Below are 25,174 nucleotides of genomic sequence, written 5' to 3'. Positions count from 1 at the left end.
GAGAATGGAAAGAAACTAAGGAAGTTGTTTGTTTGTGTCAGCAGCCATCTGTTAAAACAAAAACCTTCCACTTGGTAGAATTTTTTACCAACACAAAATAGTTATGTTGTGGAGCCTATCTAGTATTATATAATAAAGCACACTTAATAAATTTAATTGCATGTAAACGTTGAAATATAACTTAGCAGAAGAGGTAATACAGCAAAGCAATAATTGATAGATAATTGACATGTACATGACCAAAATAGTGTGTTTATACAAAGGAGATGGAATCTCAAAGCAAATGAAGCTTTGAACTACATGTAAAACTGAAGGTATTTCACAAATATTTTAACAAAAATTTAGTCAGTCACTGGATTTGACATTTGATATTTAGTTCTCTGAAGAATAGTTTTTAATAGGTGCTCCAATTAAAGCAGATCAAAATCAGAGAAAGATATTGTAAAGATTGCTTATTCAACCCTCTGTAAGAATATTCAGACTCAAAATAGCTTTTAAAAAAAAAAACAGCACTAGGTGGGTGAGAGACTTCATTTTGAGGAGCTTAAAGCAGTTTAACGGGAATTAGAGTGAAATGATCTTAGGAAGCAAATTATCTTGTATTTGCCGGTTGTGGGGTTCCTGGCACTTTCCTGTGGAACATCTGGTGCAAATGGCTTTCAGAGACCAGGCACTGGAGTGTGTATCTTGTCAAAATGAAAATGCCTTTCGAGAATACAAGAAAAAAAATGTCTGCTGTAGTAATGTGATAATGCTAGTTTTTGGCTCAGATGCAGCTTTTCATGGATATCCATGACTTCTCATATCAAATACCAGGTTGCTCTTCCTTATATTGCTGTTTAAAAAAAATTACAAAAGTAGTTATAATTGCAGCAATGACATGCGTTTATGATAGAGTGGTGTGCAATGTTCTGTTTATTACTGCCTTGTCTTTCTTACATACTGCTGAACAAATGAAAGGCAAAAAAAAAGTACTAAAGGATTCATGTTTCTGATCTTTCTGTCACAACACAATGCAGAATGCAGTGCCATGTTTATGATACTGGGGATACTAAAAAGTGTACATACAGAGAGTTTATAAAGAGCGAGATATACCGAGGTTCTGTTCTTCCATTCAAGTACATGCAAAAACTTTAAAATATTTAATTTTACAATAGAGGTTTGTAACAGTGAATCCAAAGGCCCATCTTGAAGACAAGATAATTTAGTGGATTGTCAAATCTCCTGACAAGGAGAGGTCTGTAGTCCCCTTAAACCCAGAATAACAGGACATTTACTACTCCTACTTGCTCTTTCTGTGAACAGCTGGAGACAAGAGCCATCAGTGTCCTGCTCCCTCCCTGCCCTCCATCCCTGTATCCCTCCCCAGCTGACCGCGTGTAATGTGGCTCTGCTTCTGCTGACCACCTCCATATCTGACTACCTTAAAAAAATGCTGAGGGAGTCCTGCTTTAGAAATTTCTCTTGAAATTTTTTTCCCTGGAGAGATCCATTCAAAAATGTTTATGATTATAGCTGGTGTGTCTTAGTTGCCAAAATAAATTACTTCAGCTGGGAAACTGAGAGATTTGTGAAGCAGAAAAATAATTTATAAGCAAAACAATTAATGAAGTAGTTTATCTGCTGTGTCATGTGCTGTGATTTTTCTGCATTTCTTCTTACCAAAACCAGAGCTGAGAACATAGTATTGCCTGTAGCATACTGGATGTGGAGTGCTGTCTTCTACAGTTTCCTAAATTTAATTTCTCCTTGTTACTTTAAAAGGTACATACCAGGGGCAATGGACAGGAGGGATGCGACATGGATATGGTGTACGTCAGAGTGTACCCTATGGCATGGCAACTGTGATCCGTTCACCCCTCCGAACATCTCTAGCTTCACTTCGAAGTGAGCAGAGCAACGGCACTGTTCTGCATGACGTCACTTCAGACAGTCCAGCTGGAACAAGAGGAGGTTTTGTGCTCAATTTTCACAGTGATCCAGAAGCCATGGGCATAAAGAAAAAAGGAGGCTTATTCAGAAGAGGATCCCTTCTTGGTAGTATAAAACTTAGAAAATCTGAATCGAGGTCGTCAATATCGAGCAAACGGAGCTCTGTCAGGAGTGATGCTGCTATGAGCAGAATTAGTTCTAGCGATGCCAACTCTACAATTAGTTTTGGAGACGGTGACTGTGATTATTCCCCTATGGAAGATCATGTTGATGCCACCACCACAGAAACCTATATGGGTGAATGGAAGAATGACAAGCGCAGTGGTTTTGGTATTAGTGAGCGTTCAAATGGTATGAAATATGAAGGAGAATGGCTAAATAACAGGAGGCATGGATATGGATGTACCATGTTTCCAGATGGCACCAAAGAAGAGGGAAAATACAAAAATAATGTTTTGGTCCGTGGAATAAGAAAGCAACTTATACCAATACGAAACACAAAAACTAGAGAAAAGGTGGATAGAGCAATAGAGGGTGCACAGCGAGCAGCTGCCATGGCAAGAACCAAAGTGGAAATTGCAACTTCAAGGTATGTCATCAGAAAATATATTTGTTCATGACTAAATTTTCAGAAACAAAAATGTGTTACAATATGTGAGCTCTTACTGTTAACAAAAGACTCAAAAGTGCAAGGGTGTAAATGTTGTCTTTAGCGAATAATTGCTAAACTGAAACCTTTCAGTTTCACATGTGTAACTCCATTGACTTTAGTGGTATTACACATACAAAACTTTGAACTTCAACTCATTTGAGTAAAGGTGTTTGTATAGGTTCCATAATATCCTGTGAAAGTAAATTTCCATTCTCATTCCTTTCTGCTTTCACTCAAGAGCTGCTGTGTTATGCCTTTAAAGCTCTTTGGAAAATGAAACTAGTGAGGAAACATAGAATGATTTGGGGGGTGAGGTGAAGATTGAGTATCTCCCCATAAACGTGGTCCAGTTATGCTTATTGTGTTGATTTTTGGGGTAGCATCTGAGACTCACTGAAGTTGCCCATTTGACATTGAACATCTTAAGATGCATCTGTTTATCTGAGCAAATGTGGTATGAACAGAATAATGGTTGAGGTTCTTGTGCTTAGAGGCCATTGATTCAATTGCCAGGGCAGTATCTGCCAAAAGAGTTCTGTATGAAGACTATCTCATTTTGGATCATGCTTCCCCTACAGTCTGAATTCATCTGGATCTTATGACCACCTCTTCAAATTGTGGTGGTCGTCGTCTTCCCACCCCCTTGCCAAGTGTTTGAGATGGGAGAAGTGTACGAGTGTTAGCAGTGGGAAAAAAATGTCATTTTCATTTTGAACTCCTAATGAACAACCAAGCAAAGTTGTCTGAAATTGAATTGTTACAGATTAAATCAGTATAGACAATTTTAATAGGTTTTACTATGAAGTCTGAGAGCTCTTTGGAAAGCTGTTTAATTTTTAATGCCTTCCAATAAGTTTCTGTGGCAGTTTCACTGTTGTTGCTTTTAGTTTGTTTCCTCAGGCAGGCTTTTCTTGAAATATGCTGTGGACCAAAAAAAGAGCCTAGAAATGTGCATGAAAGAAAATCTTTGTGCTATTTTAGAAAGAGGATGTCACATTACACTTAGAGCTGAACAACTGATTCCTGATTTAGTGTGGTCAGTAGTGTGTGCTCAGTGACTGTCCTTTTTCTGACAGTCATAAAGAATACTGAAAAGACTGAAACCTGCCTAAGTGGGAGAGCTTGAATACATGGATAACTCATAGCAAAAAGTAGTTGAAACACAAACACGAAGAATTTAGCCTACTGTTAATTAACCTTTCTAAGCACTGGTCACCTAAATAACTAGAGGGTAACATATAGTCAATTACTTCTATAAATACATGTGAGACATTATATGACAGCATACCATATTAGCAAAGCAGATCAGTTATAGCTAACTTCAAGAAATTACTGGATCCCATTCATGTTCTGTCAATACATAATAAGTCCTAGTTCTGAAAAAATTGAGGTGATGTGATCTATGGATAGAGGTAGTCACCACTTTGGGTTTGTATAAAGCTGTTAAAAAGCTGTAGTCTGAGATCATTAGATTACAAGGCACAGTGTAAGATGCCTTTAAGATGAGATGTGTCTGTGAAGTGCTTTGTTTGCTGTTCCTTCCCTTCAGTTTTAGGTGAAGGACAGAGTTCAAATTGCTTATTTTGGAACAGTCCATGAAAACAATGCTTATTTCTTGAAAATATGTTTTTGAAAGTACAACAACAGAAGACATCAATTGTAGTGCAGCTGTGACCAAGGGCTATTCCTATGGTTTTTCAGCTGTGAACCTCTCCGAAACAGCCCCACGACTACCAATATGGATAGCAAGATTGCAGATTCAGGTTTCGTCTATTTTAGTAGCCTTTGCAGTAACTGTACTGGCACTGAGTCAAAGGCAAAGAGACTTGACACCTAGTCAGGCGACATCAGGCATAAAGATTACATTAAGTTCACTTGTGAGTGCATGTTGGACTCGCCTAGTAAGGATGACACGACCCTTCCCATCTCTCACGTTTCCAGAATTGCCTCCCAACCAGTGGGAGCAAGGCCATGGCATTATGTGAACTAAGGGACTGTCATACTGGCAGAGTCAGTAGTGCTAACTAAGAGCCAGATCATCTGGATGAGATTCTAGAAGAGCATTGAGGAAGAAACTTCCACTCCAAATAGCTGCTAAATTCTAGGCTGACCAGATTGGTATGGTTTCAGGATGAAAGAACTTGCTTCTGTCACACTGAAACTTGAGGACTAGTATTGGTTTGTGACTGCTTTTTACCAAACTGGTATATCAGTGCTATATTAATCCTTCAGACAGTAGCATTCCTCCAATGTCTTAGATGAATGTGAGGATGGTGGTTTTGTCTGTTTCCTAACGACCACTACTATACAGAATAGTCCAGGAGTGGTGCCTTTTTTCATTCCTCTAATATGTCATACAAAGGTGTTTTTGCCCATGTGGCATAACCTCACCACACACTGATCTGTAAAACCTTCTGTGTGTCAGACCTGGCAGATGTCACCAGCAATATGTGCTTATTGTAGATTTCTGTTCCATTAGTGGAAGAGCTCTCTAGGTAGACCTTTTCTCACTGAAAAAAAAAAAACATTGAATGCCCAGCTTTCTATTCCAAAGAGATGGAGACCCCAATTCTCAGCCAGATACCTTTCTTTTCAACACAGCTTTGAGTTGTATGCTTTTCTTCCTGTATTGTTTATTCTGAAACTGTTTGCTCAGCCAAAAGAAACCAGACCGTACTTCTCTTCGTGGCTGCCTGCTGGCCGTGACAGGTTTGACTGGTGGTTTGACCTGTGACAGATGTCCACGCAGTCATCAACAAGACCAACCACTGTTTTGTTTTATATTCCTGATGTCTTTTTGTCTAAAAGTCCTCCTTAATAATCTGTGTAGTCTTCCTTTATGTGAAATAGCAGTTTGATGTGCAAAGAAAAATCTAAAAGTTGGGTTAAATATTGATTCTCTGAGCCTGGATTTACATTGGCTCTCCTGACTCCGCTTTTGGGTTTTTGAGGCATTTGATTGAGGTGTTTTAGGTATAATAACAGTATTTCTCAAAAGATATCAAATTGCAAAAATCATGTGATGTATAGAAAGCCACCGTATCAGGTAAATAGTTTCCAGCCTCTGCTACATAGATCTGCATCCAAAACGGATTATAAATTAGCAATGAAGAAAAATGCTTTTAGAATGATAGTACAGCTTAACAGTCTTGATCGTGTATTATAGTTTTACTAGCTAGATTTAAGGCAAAATATTAAGATGTAAATGTAAAAATCCCAGAATTTGAGGAATTTCAGAAGTATGTTCAGTATTTTTCCCTTTTAAAATATTAAAAGACTTTGTAAAAAAAAATCATTATTACAGGCAGTAATTAGGTCAAATTCATATTTAACCCATTTGTTCTAAAAGCATTCAGGTTTACTCTATGTGCTTTTTTTTGGATCTTGGTGTCTGAGAAGAAAAGCTGCCTTCCAGAAATTTTTAATAAATTCTTTTCTACGTTATTTTAAGCACATGTGAAATGCTTCGAATGCTGGAAGATGTACATTTGGAAGAGCCCTTTGGAAGATGTTAAAACACCCCAAATATTCAAACTTTTCAGAGTTTGAACATAAGCTTACTTTCTAATACTTAGTATCACTGGATGTTTTTAAATGTATCAGTCCTGAAAGTAAATATGTAGTACTGGAAACAGGAGGAATGATGTTTATTTACACATACCACTTCATGTACCAGATTCTTTCTAGAAAACTCAGTATTATGGGTTCAGAACTGAGGTCTCGGAGCCAGGCCTTTTTTTTTATTCTCCCTTCAGATTCTTTTTCTAGCTAATGCTCAACTAGAAATTATCCTTTAAATGTTAAGTCTCTGAGGAAAAAGAACTTTACAGGGACACAGAGGGACAAGACAAAAATACAGCAAGAGTAAGAAATATTAATCAGAAGCCAGTGTATGGAGGAAAAAGGGAGAAAGAAATCAAAAGAAAAAAAGTTTCCTTGTTGATATTTTCCTTATACTCTGTTGATCTTGCAGATCATAAATCAAGCAGATTAAAGAACTGTATCTTCTTTTTTATTCTCTTTTTCCACAGAAGCTAAATGTTTTTAAATGCTCCAAAGTTGTGAGTGAGTTTTAAGTAAGATGTACTGTCATAATACACTGTGAGAACTTTTGACCACCTTAAAAGCAATATTGTAATGGGTTTCTTTACATGATACCTGAGGTTTGGTGAAGGATAATGGTGCCTTTGTGTTAGGCACTGCACAAACAAATCACCCTGTCTAGAGACCTTGCAGTCTGGGAAAATGGCAGTGGCCAACAAACAGAAAGAAACTGGCAAAAGACTGTGAAAGGACCTGAGATCAAGATAACGGTAAAATTAATATCTTGCAACTAATAACAGAGCAGTTCCTCCTTGTTAATTAGCTGTCTGTGCTCAGACAGCGGAGACCAGCAAGCCTCTACTCAGGAAGACCTTTTAAGGTAGCTCAAATTTTTTTTTTTTAACATGTTTGTGTCCAAGTCCACAGACGCTATGGCTTAGTTTCAGTCTTTATTTTTTTTAACAGAAACTACCGAAACTCTGGTTCTGATCCCGTGTCATGAGCAGCCTGCTTTGTTCTGCGCGGCTGTGGAGGGGCCGCAGGAGAAAGGTGCGGGAGGATTGACTTGGTAGGGGAGACCCAGAAGAATGATTTTTATTTTGTTAGGGAGCGAGCCTGCTGCCACAGTCTGGACTTTCTTGGGTCCCTGCTCTCCCTCGCTGTCACAGTGGCCTCCTGCAGCCAGTAGCTGGCTTGTGTAATGTTCCACGCTGAGGATGATTTAGAGAGCTCTGATCGACCCTAAGCCCTGGCCTGGGCCTGGGCACTTAGCGTTGGCTTCAAGTCAGTGGGCAGCACCTGCTTCTCAATGGTGCGGCTCAGTTGTCCACCCCAGAGCCCCAGTGTTCACAGTACAGCGATTATATAAGAAACCAGTGCTTATATTTTTCATCACCTTAATTTAGAATAAGTTTTGGTATGCGGTGCTGCATGCGGTGGCTTTCTGTGAAGTGTGTGGAACTGTCAGGAAGGAGCACTGAATGGCTTAGTAGCCAGTTCCTTTGCTGCGTTCGTTGCCTTGTGTGACCAATGTTCTCAGCTTGACCGGAACAAACTGTGATTTCTAGGGAGAGCTGGAATTATATGCATGTGGGAGTACAGTTTGTGTCCACACTAGATGGCAGCTGCCAATCATTCCAAACGGCACTGAATAATGTGCACCACACACAGCTTTCCGTGATGGATTGAGCTAACTCTACCAATCTCACTTTACTCAAGAAACTGAACTGGACACTTGCAAGACTAGTGCCTCGCACGTCTTTGAGATGCTTTACTTATTATAGCTGAAATATGAACATTGTGTTTAGAAATAGGATCCAACAAATACCAAAGGTATTTATATAAGACTGCTTGCTTTAGTACAGAGCTGCCTTGGGTTCAGAACAAAATCAGTTTTAATCATTTTACTACATAGTCTATTTGAAGATAACAAATAAAATGCTGTGGTAAAACTCAAGTCTTGAGCTACTATGGATCGTAATTTTAATGTTAATTCTGCATTCTTTGGAGGAAGCCATATGTTCCTTGAATCCTGTGGGAGTTATCCCACTAACTCCAGTGGGGCACATTTGCACTCAGATTTCACAAACAACTTGTTGGTAAAAGAATATAGTCTTGGACTCTTCCTCTGTTATTTGCTGGGGAATGAATAATACATCTGTTTGAAATATACAAATTGTATAAACACTGCTACACAGATTTCATTTCTTTTTTTGGTATTTAGTGCAGTAAGATTACGTGGCTGAAAATACGCAAAATTACTCCTATATGATCCCTCAGGTGGAAATTTAAGAAAGCCTCACGTATTTAACTTTTTGATCAAATTACCATATCCAAATATACCTACCTACAGCCGTAAGTCTGAATATGGCTATATTTAAAGAAAACACCGGTAGTTCTGGAGTATAGTCAATCTTACTCTGTGTTTCTATTACACATAGAATTGTTACCCTGGAGTTGCTTTTCGAACTTTTTTAAAATCAGGAGATTGCTAATACAAGATTAACAATGTTCTCTGCTTTCAAAACATAAATGAACCAACACTGCACCACTGCTTTTAAAATAACCATCTAAGAAAGCCTTTTTAAAATATACAAGCCTTTTTGAAATGTTTCAAGGATTTTTTTTTCCCTGTTTCTAGAATACTTAATTTAGGAGATGAAATAATCTTTATGGTGTCAGCCCAGCAGATGTATGTGAAAACACTAATGCCTTTTTTTGATGATACTGCAATACACTAGCAAAAGACTTTTTTTTTTTTTTTTTTTTTTTAGCCAAAGAAGATGAGCTGTTATGCGGATTCGTGCCTTAGTTTTTACACAGCATCTCAGTTTTTATCTCTATTACAACAATTGTTCAAAAGCTAAGCCGCAAACAGCAGCTGTCTCTACTGACATTCAGGAGAGTTTCTGTGACACAGAGAATATCTCCATTTAACAAAGAAAATCTGGATTCTTTGTACTGGTTAGTCACATATGAACCGTAGTGTAAAGCCATTAGACTTACATTATTGATTGCTATAAAAATATTCTCAAAACCAAAAAGATTTTCTGTTTCTCCTGTATTTAGTATAACTACATACATGTGGCTAGCAGTACTAGCTAGAGCTTGAGTAATTTACTTGATATTTTGCTCAAAGACTAAATCAAACCTTCCCAGCTTCTTTCTTCAAAGAAATAAAACACGCTGTCATCTAACTGTAGCATTGTTAATCACTGTTCTACGGAGTAGGATGTTTTTCAGTGAACAACTACAGCAGAAAAATAGTCATTTACATGATATAGTTAATGCCCCCTACATTGATCTAATTATATATTTCCCAAGTAGTAATTGATTAATTTTCTGAAAACTGGTGTAGTTCAGTGACTAATTCTGTTTGTTTGAATACTAATTAATCAGTGATACATATTATGACTTCTGTTCATTTTTCTGGCAATTAATACATTTTTCTATTTTCTACATTACTAATAGACATTGGTACATACTTTCGTACACTGACTCGCTTTCTTTTGTCTACTTCACTATGATTTTCCTCCTTTATTACTGCTCAATTTGTATTTTGTTATGTTTTCTGCTGTTTCATTCTTCTGTCATTCTCTGCTATCGTTGTCTGGAAAGGCGGAGGCGCAGTCTCTGTCACTAGTGTCCAGGACTAAATTTCTCTTATGAGCTTGTCTCCCTTCAAGCCCGTGTAAATGTTTAACACCTGAAACAACCTATTGATTATTCTTGTTGTCCTCTTTAGATATTTTCCCAGTTCTGCTATATAGATGTAGTCTCCCAAGAGCTCATTACTAAAGTAATCTCAAAGGCACTTACTTTATGAAGTTAAGGTTGTTCTGCCTTGCACATCACTCTTGCACTTGAGTTGAACTTCATTTGTCATTTAAGAGCGATCAGTGAGTTTTGTGCAGCCCTTCTTTGCAGTTGTCCCTCAGACTTCTGTAACGCTGACATTCACAAGTTCTGCCACTTAGCTGTTCACACCTTTTCCCCAACGTCGTGGGTTCTCAGCTCTGAGCCCTCAGGCCATCCTGTGGTGAACATTCTTAGTTGGGAAAGACAGTCATTTAATCTATCCCATTATATTCTGTTTCTGAACTAGTTTTTTTATTCATTTAAGCATTTATTTTCTTTTTTCAAATTTTAATTTCCTCCACTTAGTTTCCAAAGAATTTCTGCTGAAGAATGCTACACTTTGTTCCTACTACATTAAAAGCAGCGACTGAGAGGAAAAGATGGTGTTACTGTTTTGTATTTGAAAGCCAGAAATGTCCTTATTAGTATCTGGTTAATATGAAATCAGTTAAATGTGAGTTCTCAGCTCTTTTGTTCTAGAAGCTTAAGAAGAAAGGCATATATTTCTCTTTTTCCCGTAACCACTCTGAATCTTGTAGGCTGCTGTTGAGTCTTGTTTAGTTACCTTACTGCTAAAAGGCAGCAGCTCCACTTTGTGTTTGCCTTAGCATTTTGCTGCTGCTTTTACTTTGCCTTCTGTTTTGGGGGTGAGTCATTTCAAAGATCTTTCTTTCTCTGAATTTTTAGACCACTCCATATATAAATGTGTCAGATTATGTCAGTGTTACAGCTACGCAAAAGGACTTAAAATCCAAATGTGGAAACAAGCTAGACTCAAAGATTTTCACTGTTGAGGTGGTCTTTTTGGTAGATGCATCATAGCCCTGATATGCTGCTAAGGTTTCATACCTGTTCATGGTTAGAAACTTGACTTCCATAGGGAAAAGAAATAACACCAAGAAATCTTAGTTATGACTAAGCTGAAGTGACTTTGTAGGAACTGGCTCTGTGTGTGTATTTAGCCCAAGTTCACTTTTTAAGCGCTGTCACTTACAGGAATTTGTGATGGCAATTGTATAAGCATGTTAGGAATATCCTGAAGACAAAGAACGTATTGCTAAGCAGTAAGATACAAAATGTGTTTCAAGAATAATAAGGGAACCAAAAGTTAGGAGTGTGAGTCAACAGATGCCAGTTGTCAGAATGCTTTGTGCAGATGCAGTAGCGAGCCACCTTATGCACTTAGGTGTCTTTTTCTTATGTCTACTGTCTGAAGTCCTGCTTTTACCTTAACATATCTTGAGCAAGGTCTTAATTTCCGTTTTACTAAAAATCCAGAAATTACGTGCATACTGGAATGTTCGTAAATGTATTACCACTCATAGCATTGTTTTGTGCTTCGGAGAACAGTATGTTTCTGGAAACTACAGATTAGCAAGAAAGGTGGGGAATGGCTTTATCAGTTCTGTAAATATCAACAGAATAGGTAAGCTAGTGACCTTTTCTGATACTCAGAAATGTTTGATTTGTACAGATCTCTTGAAGTAATAGTTGATAGTTTCTGGTGAAGAGGCTTTCCTTTTTTTCTCATGGTGGCTAGATTCCTTGTGCAAAACTCCTTCACGTTCGGAGGTCTAATGTTGCCGGGCATTCAGAGTTTCTTAATGGTGCAATATACAATTAGGAATATTGATCATTTTGTATTCTCAATTCGTAATGAATTATCAGAAAAAAATATCATACTGGATGTTTTACAATCCCAGGCAATGATTGTTAGGGTATGCCATATCAGTGAAGAGTCTCTTTTTTTTTTTTTTCTAATGCGGAGTTTATGCCTGTTTCAGAAATAGGTTTTGTTTAAAGACTGAAATGGGACAAATAAAAGTGAGTGTATATTTCATATGATCAAAATTTAGATAATCTGCAAACAATCTAGTGAGATTACTTGCTTATAACTGAGCTCTATAAAACACAGAATTTGCTGTAGTACTACTTGTTATGAAGAAAAGACACTGAGCATTTTCATGTCAAAGTCTGTATCTGTTATGCACAAATGCAATGTATTTCTCACAGAAAAACTGCTTAGTGAAGCTCCTGGGATAAACCTTTGTTAGCAGAAGGAATAGAAAAGTGGAGAGCATTTAGCCCTTAGCTTTTTCTGGGTCTGTGGACTATGAGTGCAGGGAGCAATTAGTCAGAATTATGGTTCTGAATAAGTTCACTAAGGAGTTTGTACTAAATTTGGTTGATGTTTTCTTCAAATTTTAGTGATCAGAATATTCCCTAAATGGTTTTTAACAGTTCACTTGTAAGTTCAGACTTTGAGAGGTAATGGCTATTTGATTTGAATTAATCTGCTCCTTGCACTTACAATGCTTAAAAAGCTCTACAAGAAGTCTTGAGGTCTGTATAACAGTTAAGTTGTGAGTCAGCTGCTGACAGATATAGTCCCTGCATAACACAATGAATTTTGGCTGTGGACCTTAGTGGTGAGTGGACACTGTGAAAAAGTTTGTCTCTTTCAAGAAGCTTGGAATACAGCACAGATAGGTAAGCTATCAAAAATCTCTGACACTTTGTTGTACACCTATTTTTTTTGCTGTTGCTAGCAAGGATAAAGCCAGACTGGAATCCTTTAAATTTTGGGTCAGTACAAAAAAAGGTCCTCAGAAATGTGGAATTGCTGATACATGAAAATGCATGTTTGAGTGGCTGTGTAACCTAGCACTGCTTAATCCATTCAAGAAAATAGTTCTGGTTTTGCATAAAAATTCACTTTGCAGAATTTTTGTTACTATTTCCTCTTGGATTATCTGCTTTTATATGCTCACTCTTAAACGTAAAACCACTTGATATGATCTGTTTGACTCTGAAACCATTTATTGTCTTTTGGTTAGTAAAGCTAACCTGCATCTTTGAGATGTTCTGATCTTTTCTTCTGTTCTTTGACACTGAATTGTCTCATTTTGCAAGTAGAAGTTTCGAGAGAGATGGAAATTGAACTTGCTTAGGGTGCGAGCCAGCTGAGGAAACAAGCATTTTGTACGCAACTTTGACACTTCCATCTATTAATAAATTAAACTTTAAAGTAGATTAAATAAGATCTTTTAACAGTGAAGTCCATTGTATTTAGTTTCAGATTACACTAAGGAGTGTTTTAACCCAAGTTATTTTTTCAAGAAAATTTACTGTTTAGAAAAATATTTTTGGTGTACTTTGTCCCTCCTATTCCTGTGCTTTCAGTTTAAATATGTTTCGCTCCTTTCAAGATGAAGTAGAATATAAGGGAAAATGAATAGCAAGATTCTGTTAATATCCCCAACAGTAAGCATTGTAAACTCACCTGTTCTTAGTTTTCATAGTCATATTTTTCTGTGAAAAAATTTAAGTATGGTATCAATAATTTATTACTTAACATAATAAGCATTTAACATTAATGCAGCAACAGTGTAGTAAAAAGGAGCTGAGAGAAAAACATCAAGTCTTGAATTTCAGAGCTGTTATAAAATTATATTCTTGTATCTTTATGGTTGTTTTAGTGTCTGTTCTCCAAAAAGTACTGGGGTTTTATTTCAGAAAATGTAGAAGTTACTTCGGGATTCCCATGTAGCATAAACTTCACATGCCATTCAGAAATTGCCTATACACTTAATTTTCTATTTGCTTTATGATCTTGAGCTGTCATCAGCTTGTTTTGCATTATAAGATTGCTGTTTGAAGCATTTTTTAAAAAGTTTTCCTTCTTTGTTTTAGCTCTTCTGTTCAATTATTTATGTGTAAGTGTCACCCATTCCCAATCACTGATAAGCCTTGCTTAGGAATGGATACTGTAAAGAATAGTTTCAGATACTTTTTTATTTTCTAGAAAATGTAAATTCTTTGTCAATGTCCCCATGTTTTGACCCTGTTATTGCTATCAGCGTAATGCATTTTCTTCTCTTGGAAAGAAATGCATTAGATGGATTAGCAAAGCACTATAAATATCTTTGCTTAACCACCAAATTATATAACCATCCGATTTCTGTTGGCTGCTGGTCTCATGCTGTCGTTTTAGAAATCTACATTTTACAGCACATCAGGTGAAAAAAGTTTTTGCTTTACATCAGATCTTTGTTCAGAGTTTCAAAGATACCTGTTTTAATATAATTTTTCATTCAAAAGGTTGAAAGTAGGATTCACTGAAAGCTTCTGATCACTATTGTCACTTCAAAATTGGAAAATGCTGCTGCATTTGTATGATATATGCCTCTTTTTTTGGTCACTCTGGGGCAGTATATCTGATGTTTTCTTTGGGGTTGTGGTTTGTTTTGACAGGGGGATTTTTTTTAATGAATAGTAATTTAGATCAGATCCACTGCTGAGGGCCATGGTACTCTGAAATAAGAAGAATCATTTTTCTAGAAAGCTCTTTATGTATGCAAGAGGAGATTTGGTCACAATGACCAGCTGTAGAGCTAAGTGTCGTCTTTTTTCTACACGATCTGTATCATTTGAAATAAACTATTTTCTAGTGTTAATCTATTCCAGAGACCTCTGTAAGAACAGAACAAGAGGAAAACTGTTAATCTTCCATTAGATTAATTAAATCTTTGTCATTTCAAGATTTTTCTGTAAATTTATCTTAATATCTAAAGTGATTTATCTCTCAGTATGCTATTCCAGCACTTAACTGTATAAATAGGACTAGTAGTAAGTTGATGCTATAAATCAAATTCTCTTTTCATTGATGAATGAAGAAAAAAGAGGCTCAGTTTAAACGTATAGATAGCTGACTGAAATGCTCATCAAGAATGTTTGATGAAGTAACTTTGTAGACTGATGGCTTTGATTTTATTTCTTTATGACAAAAAACTCATGTTGTATTGCAGTGGAACTGTTGCCTGTGGTTGGGTTGCCTGCGATAGGGCTGCAAGAGTTTGTTCTTTGTGAATGTGACAAGACAAGTCCACTTGTATCCTAAGGTCAACCAAGTGTCACCTTAGTCTGCAGTTACATCCTTTCCTGCTGTTTGTTTTTCTATTGTGTAGCTGTAATGAAAAAGAAAAAACTGAATGCATGAAAAAAGGAAATGATGCCATCAGAGCAATCCCTTCGCATGTAAGGGGAAAGACTCTACATATAATCAGCTGGCTAAAGGGCATGAGAACATCCTGAAAGGTAATTGGGCACCTTTTGTTGAAATACTCTGATCTATCCCATTAACTTGTTCAGTGTTGCTCAGAAACAATGCCTGTAGACAGAGGCACAATACTAGGGCTTTTTCCCTTTAGTCAGTGCCAAAAAATGCGGTTATCATAGTATACAGCATCATCTTAAAGCTAGTGGTGTTTATGTACTGCTTCTGGAGGAATATGTACACAAAGGGTTCAGACTTCCCTCAGCAAGTTTTTTTGTGCTTTTGCCTGTGGTGTTCTTTACAAGTGAGTGGGAGAAGCCTGTGCCTTTTCAGACCCTTTTCAGAGTTCATCTCTGCAGTCATGTGTCTTGTAGAATACAAGTAGAGAGCTAGAGTTGCTATTTGTTTCTGATTGAACAACTTACTATTGCTCTTCGATTTGTTCTCACTCCATTCTGTCTGGAATATTTGTCTCCACGTGTTCGATCTCATCTTTTAAGTTGTAGAGACTCTGGGGCCTGTATACTATCTACGTTTTAAGTGACTGAAATGGTGGAACCTCATCTGCTTCTCATGGTGCTCGCGTTAGCAAAATATATGCACTACTAATAACAGGAGCAATGAAAATATGGTTTCCTGTGGAGTTTTTTTTTAGAACTCTGTTGTTTTGTTTAAATCCAAGAATATAATCTTCAAAAGCAATGTACTGGTAAGAATACACAAGGGATTTTTTTTTCCCTCTCTCTCTTTTCTGTGACTTACCAGGAAAAAAATCACAGACTTCTGGTCTTCAAGTCTCTGGTTTCTTCTCAAAAGGAAATAACTAGTCTCTGCCCGGGGATGTTGGAGTGTATGCAATTGCTGCTAGTCACTAGAGAGAATGGTATCAAGGCATTATGGCTGTTCCTTCTGCCTGTCTGCTGCTGAAATATGGCTTAATATTTATGTCAAATAAAATAGTCACTCATTTTTATAATTAAAAAAAAATAGGTAAGAATGTTATGTTGAACCTAGTGAATTCAGTGAGTTCAAGCATGACTGTTTTAAAGTGGAAGACTTATGTTCTTCAATAGCAAGGGCAAGGAAAGATTGGTATGGTTCAGATTCTGGTATTTCTATGTGAACGCAGGAGAATTTCAAAGGTAAGGATACTTGTCATGCACAGGATTGTACTAATAGTATTAATATGAGAAAATTATTTTCTTATTGCTCTAAAAATTAAAATCAGAATGGAGATAAATTTATGGAATTTTAATATGAAAATACTCAAATACTTCCGTATTATAATTTGAAATAACCTGCCCTTTCATGACCCTGAAGGACACCTTAAAGTATACTTTATCAATCCTAGAGGTCAATTATGCAAAAAATTACAATGAGACTATGGTAGTAATGTTTTGCTGCTTTTTATTGTACCTTTAATTCTGAAGCAATCTTTGCTGTTCCTTGGCTAATTCTGATGTGAAGAGAAGCTGGAAAGTAGCATACAGCTTGCTGCTCAGCAGATGAAGGGGAAAAAAATGGTCAAGAGATTTTTAAAAATTCACCTTAGTATTAAAATACTTCCTATCATGTTACTCTCTTTGGGAGCAGACAAAACATCACTTTCTAAAGTTTTAATCAAAGAACAGATAGGTGGTTTATAGTCTATTTACCCTGTAGCTTTGGAGGATGAAAGTGTGAGCTGAATGTGGCAGGTTTTTAATTTATTAGTCACATAATCCACTGAAATATTAAATGTTGACCGTGCTGACATCAACAGCAAAATTCCCACTGGTTCCAGCGTTCTTTGCGAGTTGTGTGTTTTGTGGGAGTCACAGGCAGTTAAAAAGCCAAACCCAAGATACTAGAAATTCCCAACTGGACCAGAAGGGATGATCAAGTAGAGACAGTCCAGTTACCACTGAAGGAAATCTTTGGGTTCTCAGTATGCTGTCTTAGGTGTCCGCTCTTCATCATTCCCAGAAAAACTAAAACTCTGGGCTTATTTTATGAATTGGAAAGGAACTAATAGGACTGTCTGAGATTTAGTCCTTTCCCTTTGCAAACAATGAAGCTTCTGTAATGAATCCGTATGTCACATTCTGTTGGCTGTTGCTCATGCTGAATGCTGTGCCATTCTACACACTGTCCCAAAAAGCCCTGAGATTTGAGTATGATACAGCTCAATATCAGTACGGGTGACAATTTATTCTAGAAACATAGGTCAGCTCGTTTGCTGAGGATATCCATATTTCTGGAAATAGGGGTTGGGGGGATTGCTTTGAAAGCCCAAACTGAGGATATGGTTTTGTGTTTTATTGCTCTACTAGATAATCTGGTTTCTGGATTTGCCTATATGTGAGAAAAATTATTAACAGATTACATGGGTTTGTAATGGAAATAGCTGATTATACAGGTTGCTGCCTCTTAGCAGCTGCATTTGTATTACAGAGATCCTCAGTGCACTAGTTAACCAGATAAAAGCACCTTATCAAGCATGATTAGTATTCCTCAGCTTCGCTTGTTTGGCGCATGTTTCTGGAAGGTGTCTAGATGGTGATGCCAAACTTCCCTGGCTAGATGCATGTAGCACTTACCTAGTGGCAGGGAGTGCTAGGTGGCTTGTTGCATGTGCAATACGACAGAGGCTTCCAGGACAAAGAGAGTGCTTGAAGTCATTCAGACAGCTGGCTCCCAGCTGTGCTTTTTCCCAAAGGATCTTTAGGAGCGGGCATGGAATGTGCTGTGAAATTCTGGTAGTGGCAGCCAGACAGCCTTGTGATAGAGGCGACAGCTCTGGGAAAGAGGGATCACTGGGAGCAGGCTGCTATTACTTCCAGAATAATTCAGTCAGTAATCTGCCTGTGTGCTGCTCTTCCCTGGGCATTCATCCAGCCAAAAGCCAGTCCTGGGTTTGGTGAATTGGCCTAGTGAGCTGCATATCCTCTTAGGCCACAGGCTGAATGTTAGTCCAGTGGGTCTGGTGCAGAGGAGAACTTGGTTATTTGAGTTTACTTTCCAAGCATACCACAAACTTCAGTGTGACCTTTCAGCAAATTAGTTATGGTGAGGCACCATGTTAGAGATATGTAACCTGGCTATGAGTACTCTGTTAGGTTTGTATGACAGCAGCGGTATGCGGTGAGCGTACAAGCTCAGCTGCTTCTGTCTGAGGCTATCACCCTGTCGCACTTCCACTGTATTATGAAAAACCAGCCTTACTTCTCATGGATCTTACCAGTCGAGCTCACCAGCTCAGATCTATGACTGTGCTGCTACAAGTACACAGCTTCCAGCTCTGGAGCTTCAGTATTTAATTGTATTCGTATTATATTTCATTATATTCTTCAGTCAAGCTTTGGTACAGACTTTCCACATGTACAAAGGAAAGTACTGCCTAATCTGGCCTGCTCTAAGGATAAAGTCTGATGAATGCTGGTGTACATCAGCAGCAGTGAAGGCCATATAGCCTCTACTGAAAAAAGTAGGATATGAACCGAGTGCTTTAGCTAACATGATTAATGGCATTGTGCAATACAGAGTGCATTTTAATAGCATATATTATCGTAGTTCCAAAGTAAGCTAAATATGTGACATTCAGTGGATCTCCTGTATTCACGAGCTGACCTTTTGGCAGTGGCTGTGAAATAATATACAGCAGAATCTTGTTAATTCATGCTAATGACTTAGGCGACCCATCACGGATTACTTGATTTTACAGCTTAGCAAGTAAGTGAAACACGATGACAAAACTTAAGAGATGCACACTTTAACAGTATGTTCTCTGCTAATTTATCTTGATAGTAGCAGTTTAGTTGTAAATGTATTTACAATATATGAGTTAATGGACAGTAGTATAATTAATGAAAGCAGTGATGATTGCCTGAAATTATTTAATAATAGGCTGATGTATTGAAGTGTCATTTCAGGAAAACAGGATGAATCTACTAGTTATGAGTGTGAGACCAGTGAAGTGGTTCTGAAGGTAATAGATGTTGTTTTTTAGTATTAGTAAAAATATTCTCTTCTCATATGTGTCCTATGACAGAATAAATGTAGCTAAAGGTACTTGGGAAGAGAGTTATCCTGACTAGCATAGTAGTAGCATGCAGATATATACATAGGTAAAAAGCGTATGAAAAGTTTTATCTTCAGGTTGAATTGCTTCTAGAGAGCTAAACTGTTAACTTATTCTTAAAATAGTAATTCCAGAACTACAGGCTCGTTTAACATCTTCTCGTATGTTCCAGTAAATTCCTTAGTCTTCAAAATAGGGAATAAATATCTCTATTATGAAAAAATCTGCTGTTTTTTAATGACCATTTTTTTCTGGTCTATACTGTGTTTCCATGTTAAGTACTATTAAGAGTGCAGTTTCGTTACTGGCAGTGTAATTTATATTTTCTGTGTGCATTAGAAAATGACACTGAGCCATTTAATATTTGTTATGCTTTTCGTAAAAGAAGGAGCTGAAGCCTCTCTGTATTGGAAACATCATACACACTTGTTACTGTGCACTGGTGTGTCAGCAAAGAAGTCTGACTAAATAAGGCAATGCATGAGTAGAGCTTATCAGCGTTTGACAGGAATATAGTCCACTAACAGCTGATACAGTAGCCCATCTTTTCTGTGCTATCATCGGCTCTCTATGCTGCACAGAAATGTATGTTTATTGTCTGCTTGGTTGCTGATTGTGTGCAGAACTTGGCCCTCCACCTTTTCTTCTCAGTCACTTTATGCCAGAAGTCATACAAGTGAGCTGAAACCCTTAAAAAGCCAAATGTATTTATGTAAAAATGTATGTGAAGTCATCAGCTTTCAAAGTTCAGGGGAGAAGTTTACTGTCCCTTCTGTTTCTTGTCCCACCAGATACTCTAAAGTAAGTGAATATTGTTTGATAATAAAAATAAAAAATAGGAAACTTTGTGCATATGAGTGCCCTTATGGTACTGCTGTGCACTAAAAAATTCTTGTAAAAAGTATCCATAACATTATGAAAGCAAGTCCTGACCGATTTTGCTTTCCTCGTTCTGAGAGACTGATACTACTCAAATGAGTGGCTAAGCTTCCAGTGACCTTTCTGGGAATAGTCTTACACCTTGCATGTTTGTAGGTGCTTTTTAAAAAAATACAGAGTAAAATACTCTTAAGGTTGTTTCAGTATCAATTTGCCCATTAAACTGAGTTTGATTGTCAGATTTTGCCCCTGTGTTGTGCAAGACTTTGGGATTTGAAGATTTATGAATAAAGTTATTACACCAATGAATAACCTTTAAGATCTCATGGCACCTGGCCTGCTACAAAATGTTGCAAAACAGTAAGCTGATGACTGGCAAATATTTCTGGATACTGGGAATTAATGTAAATGTCTGTGCATGTATGGCCTTTTTTAAGGGTTTTCTGAAAAATATCTGACATTAAATTCTTATCATTCCTTCTTATGAAGACCAATCAATGATTTGGGAATCCCTCCTGTTCTTGCAAGTTCTTGCAAGGCCAAGGATGTTGAATTATTGCCAAAAGTTTCTGTAACCCAAAGTGATAAATATCTTTTACAAAAGCAAAAAACACCCTTCACTTCTCTATAGCACGCTTTTCTTTTCTTGTTCCTTCTGACTGTCTTTCTCTCCTATCTTCTCAAGTCAGGGAGGGAGGGAGGAAGGGATAGATGGATGATGTACCTTTTTTCTTTTTTCTTTTTTTTTTTTTTAATTAATCCTTTTACATCTATCTTGAGCTCAGGTGTGCACCCCAAATTGTTTTTTTACACATGCAGAAGTAGTCTTGATAAATTTACAGTTATTCTGATTTTACTGTAAATGCAAATGAGACGTTATAAACTTCTCCATATAAAATCAGATCCAGTGTTGTTCTGCCTTTTCACTATTTCACTTTTCACTACATTGTATGTACTTTCTGCCAACCAATACTCTACTTTGGCAGGTCAGTATCTGTCGTAGTTCAGCCCTGATCAGGACCAGACTACACAGTCTCTCTCTCACTCCCCCCACCTTCCGAGAGAACAGGGAGAGAAAATATAAGGAAAAACGGCTCGAGGTTTGAGATAAGGACAGGGAGAAATCCTTAAAGTTACCATCACGGGCAAAACAGACTCGACTTGGGGAAAACTATTCATTTATTACTACAAACAGCAGGAGAATGAGACAGAGAACAAGATAACCTCCATCCACCCCTCCCTCTTCCCAAGCTTAACATTATCTCTACTACCTTCCCCTCCTGAGTGGCACAGGGGGGAAGAGGGAATGGGGGTTGCGGTCAGTTCATCATACGTTGTTTCACGCCGCTTCTTCATGGTCGGGGGAAGAACTCCTCACATTCCTCCCCTGCTCCGTCGTGGGGTCCCTCCCACGGGCCACAGTCCTTCGCGGAACTGCTCCAGCGTGGGTCATCTCTTCCATGGGTGCAGTCCCTCTAGAACAGCTGTCCCAGCGGGCCCTCCACGGGCCACAGCTGCCTTCAGGCATCCACATCCCCCAGTACGGGGTCCTTCACGGGCTCCAAGTGGATCTCTGCTCCTCCGTGGACCTCCATGGGCTGCAGGGGGACAACCTGCTCCACCACGGTTGTCACCACAGGCTGCAGGGGAATCTTGGCCAGGAGCTGCATTACTCCTCCCCCTCCTTCTGAACTGACCTTGGCGTCTGCAGCCGTTCCTCACAACAGGCTGGCAGATGTCTCTCAGGATCTTTTTTTACATCTTATTCACTTCTCATCTCCTTTCCACTTCTTGCAGCCGGGCTGGACCGAGTCGGGCCCAATCGGCTGCCTGGCAAGAGGCCAGAGGGTGAGGCCTGCAAGGCCCATGAGGCCTGCGCCTCCCCCTCTGCGCCTCTGCCCCCGCTCAGCTTCTTCACATCTTCTCTCTTTTTTTTTCTGTTTTCCCCTTCTTAAATATGTTATTGCAGAGGCGTTATCACGGGACATTCTGCTACCAATCGGCTCGGCCTTGGCCAGCAGTGGGTCTGCCCTAGGCCTGGCCAAGTCCCCTGAACAAAGGGGAGCGACTTTTAGCAGTTTCCTACAGAAGCTGCCACCTTAGGCCCCCCCTCACTAAACAAAACCACAACAGTATCTTGCTTATTTATTCTTCCATGTCCCATCATTGCTGTCTTCCTGTTCTAACAACAGCACCATCAGTGTTCACCCCCTACTTGTCCTCTTCTGTACACGAAGCTAACTGAAGAATGGAAAGTGCTTGGCATCCTTCCAAGAGGATTCAGAAAGTTCAAAGATGTTATATGGGAACCTCACATTTTGTAAAAGTTGTTCATTTATACTGCATGCAAAATGATACTGACAAAGAATCAAACTCCTACAGCAGTTCACAGAAGGGTCTGCTGATAATTTTGGATCAGTCATAGTCGTAGGAAAGCCAAACAGATAAATCTTAAGAAAAAAAAAACAAACCACAGTGAGGCTTTTTGTTTTGGGGTTGTTTTTTTTCTTTTTCTTCCTGTTATCTCTTCCCTAAGCGTGGAATGAAGAGTCAAGTTTCTTTCCTTCAAAAATGACTTCTCTATCAGAACAAAGAAAGGACTTGCATCTCTGTGTGTGAAGAATGCGTACCTGTGTACACTCTAGCTGGGTATTTGCTGGAGGTGTTAGTTTCTTGTGCACCACTTAGTGTCACAAAAGAATAAAATACACCAATTCCTGATCGGGAGTGATGCACGCAATCGTATTGGCCCTGCAAGCACTGTTTGCTTTTTCCAAGGTTGGTTGTATTTGAGACGCCTTTTCATCATACCCAAAGCAGCGCTTAAAAAAACAAACCCTGCAATTTTAGTTAAGAGATCCATCTTCTTCAATTCAGTAGCCCGGCTTAAATGCCCTAATGTGAATTCACAATTCAGTAGCATTGTTGTATGCAGTATATGTAACAGAGATGTCTTTCTGTCCTCTGAATCCATCTCTGAGAATGGTACTGAAAGAAGCAGCAGTTGGTTGGGATGCTTGCCCAGCACGTGTGAAGGGTTCGCAGGAGGTGCGCAGTGGAGTGGGCTGTTTACCGTGTGTGTAATAGCTCTTGCACATGGCTTTGTATCTAACTCCCTCAAAATAAAGGGCACTTTTAGAGAGCAAATAAGACACTTTCAGGCTGCCTTTTTGACACTTTTCTGCTGTGCCCAAAATACTCTTTAGTCATTCAGGGATGCTTTAGTTAGAGGAATTTTATTAAAGAATTTAATCTTTTTAATTTCTGAAAATATTCTAATTGTTGTAACCATATTAATTATGCAGACTTGTAATTTCACATTTTCTGATTGTTTGAAATATATTGTAGTCTTTATATGTATTTTATCATGTTTTCACACTGCACAAATTTACTGGTTCTGTAATGAAGGCTGTCTCACTTTTTAAAAAAAAAAAAAGTTTGAAGCAGTTCGGGGCTCTGCAAAACATGCCTTGTAGCAGGCTGAATATCTGTTGATACATCATAGCAACAGTTTGGCAAGCTATATCATTATATATTAGTTACATATTATAATGGAAGAATTATAATAATCAAGAGTACTGGAACTTTAAAAAATAACCTATTCAATAGCTGTCTTCTCAGTTGCTAAATGAGACATGATTAGCTTTTGTAGAAGCTTGGTTAATCCTATCTATACTAAAGTTTAAGAAAAGAATTATCTTGGGTTAGAGGCTGTACCTAGTCACAAATTTTGATTCTGTGTCAATTTTCAATGCATTTTGTGGCAGATGTGTTTGACATACATCAAGGACTGACAGAGAAAGAGCTTAACTGTAGTGTGTTTTAGAGATGCATTCACTCTAGTTTTGCATTGAACAGTAGCTAAAAAAATAAATGCTTTTGAGAAGGAAGTTTAGTCATCCAAGATGATCTACCTGACCCCACCCACAGTATTATATTTTATTTTTATTAATCACTTCAGAATTAAATATAAATATTTTGACTAAGAAGCCAAACAAGTGTATTTGAAAATATCCAAGAATTACTTAATCTTTAAACAAACTCCAACTTTCAGTCCCTCTGCTGGGAAGATTAGAATTTGAAAGTTATTGGCAGAGTATGATGCCCATAATAATAAGAAGAAAAAATGTCAGCTGTTAATCATGGCAAGACATTTTTATGCTTAGATGAAACACCTAACTTTGCGATGATGAGGCTGTATTTTCAGCATCTCATTAAAGTTTATTCTGTACTGTTACACAGTTCATGCTTCAAATGACTTCTAAATTCCAACTTCTCTCAGATGATTTTAACATTACTGTTCAGTAGCTATTATTTATGTTTGGGATCATATTATATGTTAATGAAGTCCCGCATGTGTGGTAGTCCAGCCATTCAGAATTCGCTTCATCAGGTTCCAGTTTTTACTGCTTGTCATGCAACTCCCGAAGCAGAGTCTGTGACGTGCAGATATGACTTCATCTTCTTAAAATGAAGCAATTTGAAAGGTTTCATACTGAAATCTATTAAAAAATAGATTCCTACTTCCAAAACAATAGTTCATATTCCTTTATCTTTTTGCATAGGACAAATAAAAGAAATTTGATAGAGAAAATATCTCTTTCAATACATTTTATGACCTACTCAGGCACATTATTGTCTCTAATGAAACTTTTACGCTTTTGATGGATGCAGTTTGCAGGTTGTAAACACAAATTCTGCTTTCGGGAACCAAAGCATTTATTGAAGGTACCCAAGTGCTACTTTGTGTAACTAAGCCCGAGACCTGGAAGTGGAATATTCTGCTGCATATATTGCAAGCTATGTCTTCTTGTAAATGAGAGGGACAGGTCCTGAGCACATAGCCTGTGTAATAAAGGGGCCAGGGACTGTTTTCTTTGTGCAAATCTGTACTTTTTGAACATGAAATTACTCCAGAGGTATGATGATTTGTCCTCATTTTCTCATATAAGCTGGCTTAATTTGAAATATTTCCTCTATTTCTGGTGATGCTGAATTTACCAGAAGAAATCCTGTTGCTTTTGTGATAAAAAGCATAAACAATAATTGGCTTCCTTGGAGTAGTTTATGTTGTGGTATTTTCCGTAAGGACTATGAGGGAAGATTAAGAAACTTGGGTAGTTCTTTTAAATGTATGCAATAGAAGTATTCTCTATGAATAACTTCTCTTCCTAAGAGAAAGAGCAATATTCTT

At 37.9% G+C, this 25,174-nt stretch overlaps 1 protein-coding gene across 5 annotated transcripts in view; it reads left to right on the top strand.

The window, feature by feature from the left end:
- JPH1 (junctophilin 1) overlaps nt 1–25,174 on the top strand; it is an 85,949-nt gene that overhangs the window by 5,646 nt on the left and 55,129 nt on the right. For all 5 annotated transcript variants that reach the window (XM_086740941.1, XM_086740942.1, XM_086740940.1 and 2 more), the window contains exon 2: nt 1,765–2,521. In XM_086740941.1, the coding sequence (XP_086597067.1) occupies nt 1,765–2,521 (757 nt within the window). The remainder of the gene's footprint in view (nt 1–1,764; nt 2,522–25,174) is intronic.

This window comes from Chlamydotis macqueenii, chromosome 2 (assembly GCF_036417535.1).
Source record: "Chlamydotis macqueenii isolate bChlMac1 chromosome 2, bChlMac1.mat, whole genome shotgun sequence".
NCBI lineage: Eukaryota > Metazoa > Chordata > Aves > Otidiformes > Otididae > Chlamydotis > Chlamydotis macqueenii.
The sequence above is the reverse complement of the archived record's forward strand: the minus strand, read 5'-3'. Positions and strand labels throughout refer to the sequence as shown.